A 6,091-nucleotide genomic window follows, 5' to 3' on the forward strand; every position below is an offset into this window, starting at 1 on the left:
GGCTGGAAGCCGTGACCCCAGGGTTGGCCAGCGCGGCCCTCCTGGCTGCACCCTAACTCTGAGCCACAACTTATTGGGGAGTGGGAGGTGGCCCCGCAGTGGGCCTTGTTCTGTTCCCGGGAAGGTCCTCCTGGGCTGTGGCAGAGACTCTTGTGGTGCCGAGCCCGGAGCCCTGACCCAAGGGCAGCCCTGTTCACCGTGCCTGTGTGTCTGTGTCTGCACCTGTGCGTCTCTGTGCCTGTCTGCACTGGTATGTCTGTGTGGCTGTGTCTGCACCTGTGCGTCTCTGTGCCTGTCTGCACTGGTATGTCTGTGTGTGACTGCGCCTGTGCCTGTTCGTGTGCACGTTACAGGACGAAGCCTTCGCCCTGTGGGTGAAGCAGTGGGGCAAGCTGTACGACGAGGAGTCCCCGTCCCGTATGATCATCCAATACATCCACGACAACTACTTCCTCGTCAACCTGGTAGACAACGAGTTTCCGCTGGACAACTGCCTGTGGCAGGTGGTGGAAGACACTTTTGAACTTCTCAACAGACCCGGAGCGAGAGCGGACAGGCTCCGTGACCCTGCACCCTGACATCCTGAGGCTCCTACACTCCCTCACATACAACGGCGGCCGCACTGGTGTGAGGCTCCAGGCTCGGCTGGACCTGAGTCAGCCCCACGTGGGACCTGGTGTTCCCTGCTCGGCCAGGAGATTTTGCTCTTTTGCAGGGAGCACCTCCATCCCGCCCAGGACCACGGTGGGTGGACCACCATCCTCCCTGAGAAGGGGAGGAGACTGGTTATGGCTGACGGGGCCCTGGCACCAGGCAGCCTCTCAGAGCCAGCCTGAGACTGCCGGTGACCATGCACTTGGGGCTATGGAAGACGGGCAGCAGGCACGCGTGGCATTGCCGATAGCTGTGGCAGAGTGAAGATGCTGCTCCCTTCTGCCTCCGAGACGTTGGCAGCTGGGCACTTCCTACTTGTAACTGAAGGGCAGACACTACCCTTGGCACCAGGCCCCCGGATGGGTCTGGGGCTGAACCCTAATAATACAAGCCGCCTCCTCCCTGGGGCCCGCTGGGCTTCACCTCCGCCATGCTGCTTTAGGGAGCAGTTGTCTCTGTTCTGGTGGCGCCAGGGATAAAGTCCCTCTTACGGGCTCTGTACCTGGTGGAGCCCCGCCTTCCCTTTTCTCGGCTGCCTGTTACCACCGAGGGCAAAGGCGAGGTCACATGAGGTCACTCGAGCAGGGCTTCTGTTTTCCTGGCTTAGTTTTCGGGCAGGACCTCCTCCTGCCAGCTGCTCCGCCCTCTGTGCATCCGGAATCTGCCTGCCTGGCACTGCTGCCCAGGAATCGGCCCTCAAGCTGTGCTGCCCAGGGTGGTGACTGGCAGGTGCACGTGGGCTCTTTTCTGTCCCCGTCCCTGCCTGACCTTAAGGGGGTGGGGGTGGGGGGCGGCCAAAGAGCAGCCTGTGGGCACATCCCCTCCACGTCCGTCCAGGTTGCTGGGAGCCAGAGAAGCAGCTGGGACCAAGGAGGGCAGTTTATTGGCATTCAGAGCTCCCGGGGCTCTTCGATGGGCTGAGCGCCCCGCGGCCTGCCAGTCTGCACTCCCTGGAAGGGGGTGGGGGTACAGTTCCTCCCTGGGAAGGCTGGGCTCCATTCTGATTTTCTTTCCATGGCAACAAGTCCTGGTGCAGTGGGCCCCTGCTCCACCTCGAGTCCGCCACACGCAGGGGTTGCTCCCTGGGCTCGATGCCCACCTTACTCTTGGGGGTCAAGCTGCTGGTGGCTCCTCCTCAGGCCCCTGGCTGCCAGCTTCTGGTGCCACTTCTCAAAGGCCTGGAACCGGAGGGGAAGGAGAGGTTCTCCAGCTCCCTCCCGGCCCGTGCTGTTTGTGCCCAGCACCTCGGTCCCTGGGGAATAGAGGTCCCTCCCTCTGCCCTAGGTGGGCAGGCAGCCGACCCTGCCCGGCCAAATGCAGAGGCTCAGAATAAAACAGACCTGTGACCTGGAAGCTATGCTCAGAGCACATACGGGGAGTGCCGGGCAGGACCGGGCTGGGCACAGGGCTGCCAGCTATATCCAGGGCTCCCGAATCCAAGCTGTTTTCTCTACCCACACTGACCCTCCTCTGCAAATGAAGGGGCCCAGGGGTGGCACGCAGGGAGGGCCTGCAGCTCAGAGGCGCTGGCTTTTGAAGGGCCTGCTGGGGGCTGGGGCTGCCCTGCCAGTACCTGAGAAAGGACCCAGCCCTCAGCTTGTTGCTGTAATCGCCAAGCCACCCGCAGCTGCACGACCCGCCGCCGCCACGTGCGCCAGACCCATCTCAGCTGCCACTGCCTGAGCTGTGGGGACAGGGGGCGGAGGCCCCACACTGGGCAACTGCTGCCTCGGGCACCTGTGCTCGCCGCAGCCCCCAGCCCCTCTGTGGCACCAGGACAAGGGTGCCACACACCATGAGGTGTGTCAACAATGCAGATTCCCGGGCCTGTCCTAGGTTTCAGACTGAGTAGGTCCAAAGGCCATACTTGGAAAGACTTCATTGTAGGGGTTAGGGTTGAGAATAGCATGAGGAACTGGTGTGAGGCTGGTGAGAGGGCCCCTCCCCACTCACCAGCGACCGCGCCAGCTCCTCTGCCCCCTGAGCATCCACCCAGCATTGCCATGTCCCTGCCAGGCGCCTGGCCTGCTGGGAGCCCTGGAGCCGGCGGAGCAGGGCCTCCAGGTGCCAGCGTCGCAGGTATTTCCTCCTGGGGAGAGAGGCCCTGTGTGATTCCCGACTGACCGTCAAGAGCATCATGACCCCTTGACGGCCAGGAGACAGGGCTGAGCCGTGGGCTGGGCCAGCTCCTCCAGGAGCCTGCAGGGGCGAGCGCTGGCCAGAGAGGCCCAGCCCTGGCCACAGCTCAGGCCCCTCCGCCCTGGGCCCCCTCCCCGCCCACTTCTCCATGCAGTTGCTTACCCCAGCCGCCTCTTGTCCACCTGGCCTTCAGAGCTGCAGTCCCCTCCGGGCCCTGGAGGGGGCCGGCCCTGGGCCCTGGGTCCAGGCCTCTGCATCCAGAGCTGGGCAGCACTGCCACCTGGAAAGGGGAATCGAGTCAGAAAAGGCCAACATTCAGGAGGACCAACTCCCCCTTAGTCCACCCCCAGAAGCTGAGCACACGAACAGGGGTGAGCGGCAAAAGGGGCTGAGTGAAGCGTGTGCCCCACGCCCACCCATACCTCCAGGCCCAATAGAAGTAACAGGTGGGGCAGGCAGGGTGGATGTACTGTTTTCTGAAAATGGCTGAGATATTCCTGAATAGGAAATGGATGGTGGAAATACAGGTAAATACATACAATGGATTTGCCCAGGAGCTCGGAGCTCATTTCCGGGCCCTTAAGGGCCGGTGGCCAGTCACCCCTGCACTTCGTATATCGTCCTTCCACAGGGGCAGGTCTCCTTACTCTGAGCCCAGGACGTTTCTCTCCGCTTCCTCTGCCCACCGGGGCTGCAACGTTGTGCTGGGCTGGGCAGCCTGGGCCCCGTGCCCTGTGGCCTGCAGCTGCAGGTCTATGAGAACAGCCAGAGAGGAAAACCTGAACCCAATGGGCTTGGCCCTGCTCTGACCCGGTTTTGGGGCCTCCCTACTTGTGTGAGCACACGTGGGCTCGTTCATGGGACTGCACATTCTCCCGTGAACCCTGCGGCTCCCAGAGGAGACGGAGAAGGTGCCCAAGCGTAGTATGGGCATCAGCACACACCACTGCCTTTTCCCCCGTCCTCCCATGTGGCTGGAGGCGCAAGCAGCGGGTGGATCAATAATAGCTACCACCGGTGAGAGCTTCCCTGCGCCAGGTACAGCCTGTGAGGCGGGTATTACTCTCCCACTAAGTGAAGTCACTTGTCTGAGGCCACCCCTCTCAGGAGCCCCCAGCTACTGTTCCTACAGACCCCAGGCTCCCTCAGGGGCCCAGTGCCACCAGGAGATGGCATCATCCCCGCTCATGATGTTGGGTGAGGGTTGCCTGGGCGTGTGTGTGCATGTGGGAGAAAGGAGGGGCCTGGAATTCAGCACCCCCGCTACCATGCCCAGCACTGACTTCTAGCTTCTACCAGCCTCAGTTTCTCCACCAGTAAGTGGATCCCTGCCTGCCTTTGCTGACAGCAATGGGCGAACGTGTTTATAAGCATACTCTGAAAACAGAATTGTCTTGTAGCACAGAACTAGGAATAAAATACCTCGAGCCCCCAGAATCTGCGGTGGCCGCAGCCCCACATAGAAGATGTGGACTCTGCGAGTATCCAACGCCAGTTCCTCTCCATTCCATTAAAAAAACCTCTTGCCCTTTCTTCTCAGACTCTCTGGAGTCTATTAGCTACTTCCCGGCGTTCTGACACAGGATTCCTGGTGATGCAGTCATCTCAGGACACTGTGGCCTTGCCGGTAACTCTGAGCTGTGCGTCCCGCAATGACACAGCCCTGGACGCCACATGGTGTCACTTCTCTGCCTGGCTTTCCTGGCAGCCTCTTCCCTCCCGCAGGCCCTCAAGCTTTTGCCACCGTTTGCTCATCTCAGAACTGACTGCTTCTGATTGGAGAAGGTCTGGCAGCTATCTTTGGGCAGAGAGTATCATGAAAGAAAACTTTTTCATTCACACTTTCTGATTTTTCTGTAATGAGCATGTTTCATTTTTCCATACGAAAAAGAACCACAAAGAATTGCTACTGTCCCCAGATGTGTGTCTTGATGCTACCTGCACCACGACATATATGACTTTGGGTGCCTAAGAGACGGTGACCCAGCGTTCGTCTTTGCAGCAGACCTGAGCTGGGCTGACACTCTGTGGGTGCCCAGGAGATGTTTGCTGATGGACCGGGGTAGGCTGTCTTCCAGAGCCAGGAGGCTGGCTAAGGGCCAGGGAGGGTGGTGTCCCCAAGGCTGCTGGCCCCTGGGGAGGCATCCGGCCACGCTTGCCACCACGGGCTGAAACAAGCCGATTCTGAAGCCACTGGCCTTCTGGTCATTTCTGAACCTCCTGCGTCACCTGGACCCCACCTCACCTGTTTCCATGGGGCTGCAGTGTCCATAAGCGCCAGGAGGCACCCTCTGCCGACCAGCCCGGGCCAGTGCGTGAGGTCGGCCCTGGGCCCGGGATGGGCGGTGCTCGTCTCCTGGGCCTCCATCCAAGGTTCCAACCACAGGCTGAGCAGCTCTGTCTGCCACTGGGCCCAGTGAGCCCGCAGGAGCTGCCTGTGCCCAACCACCTCGAACTGGGCAATGGCGACCCGCTGGACACGACCCTGGGCGGCAGATTGGGCCCAGGCCTCTAGGACCCTGCGGGGAGAGGAGGAGCCCATACCCAAGGCCTTCAGCGCCAGGCTTCATGGCAGCATAGGGAGCCCTCCCAGCCCTGGCCAGTGCCTATGGTAGGGGACCTCCAGGCAAGGCCCCGAGCCCTGCTCCTCTCCCCGCCCCCCCTCCCCCGGCCCTCCCGCTCTCCTGGAGCAAACAGGTTTAATTGGGCACAGAGAGCCGCAGAATATCGCACAACAGGGACAAGCATCCTGTTTAGAGGAAGAACAGTCCTGCCAGTTACGCTGCCTCCCCTGTCCTCACAAGAACCCGGGTCTATGGAGCACCTGCTATGTTGTGTCTGGCCCTGTCTGAATGTTTACATTCGTTATCTCTAATCTCTCCGCCACCCTGCAGAGCACTTCTGTTATCTTTCTTTGACCTTTAAAGGTAGACTTGCCCAAGAAGGGTCACACAGCTGGGGAGTGCAGAGCTGGGCTTTGGCCCAGGATGAGCTGCCATGACCAGAATCGCCTCTCCCTGGCAGCCCCAGCCTCCCAAGCCCTGGCACCAGCCACCAGACACCCTCTCCCCCGCCCCAAACAAACTCCAGGCCCCAGCCGGAAGCACAGTGAGGGGCTGCCCTCGGGCCCTGGGCATCCACCTGGCGCTCAGCTTCCGGGCAGCATGGGCTCGGCTGAGCCGGTGTAGGCGGGACTCATGCACCCACAGAGTCCAGCACAGGGCCAGCTGGGTCCTGGCCCGAGCTCTCCCTTCTGCCTGCTGGCGGGCCGCACAGCGCTGGCCCAGGGCCACTCGCC

At 61.4% G+C, this 6,091-nt stretch overlaps 2 protein-coding genes across 4 annotated transcripts in view; one reads left to right on the forward strand and one right to left on the reverse strand.

Moving 5' to 3' along the window:
* The window catches only part of MTHFR (methylenetetrahydrofolate reductase (NAD(P)H)), a 13,976-nt gene extending 12,817 nt beyond the window's left edge, over nucleotides 1-1,159 (forward strand). For all 3 annotated transcript variants that reach the window (XM_015565883.1, XM_015565884.1, XM_006766715.2), the window contains exon 12: nucleotides 354-1,159. In XM_015565883.1, coding sequence (XP_015421369.1) covers nucleotides 354-578 — 225 coding nt within the window. In that variant the 3' untranslated portion in view covers nucleotides 579-1,159. The remainder of the gene's footprint in view (nucleotides 1-353) is intronic.
* Nucleotides 1,160-1,226: 67 nt separating this feature from the next.
* The window catches only part of LOC107183586 (chromosome unknown open reading frame, human C1orf167), a 20,009-nt gene continuing 15,144 nt past the window's right edge, over nucleotides 1,227-6,091 (reverse strand). Inside the window, exons 15-18 of the mRNA XM_015565937.1 lie at nucleotides 5,039-5,312; nucleotides 3,395-3,546; nucleotides 2,956-3,066; nucleotides 1,227-2,888 (exon numbers count right to left, since the gene is read on the reverse strand). Of these exons, the coding sequence (XP_015421423.1) occupies nucleotides 2,105-2,888; nucleotides 2,956-3,066; nucleotides 3,395-3,546; nucleotides 5,039-5,312 (1,321 nt within the window). The 3' untranslated portion in view covers nucleotides 1,227-2,104. The remainder of the gene's footprint in view (nucleotides 2,889-2,955; nucleotides 3,067-3,394; nucleotides 3,547-5,038; nucleotides 5,313-6,091) is intronic.

The sequence above is a fragment of the Myotis davidii genome, unplaced genomic scaffold (genome assembly GCF_000327345.1).
Source record: "Myotis davidii unplaced genomic scaffold, ASM32734v1 scaffold299, whole genome shotgun sequence".
Lineage (NCBI taxonomy): Eukaryota > Metazoa > Chordata > Mammalia > Chiroptera > Vespertilionidae > Myotis > Myotis davidii.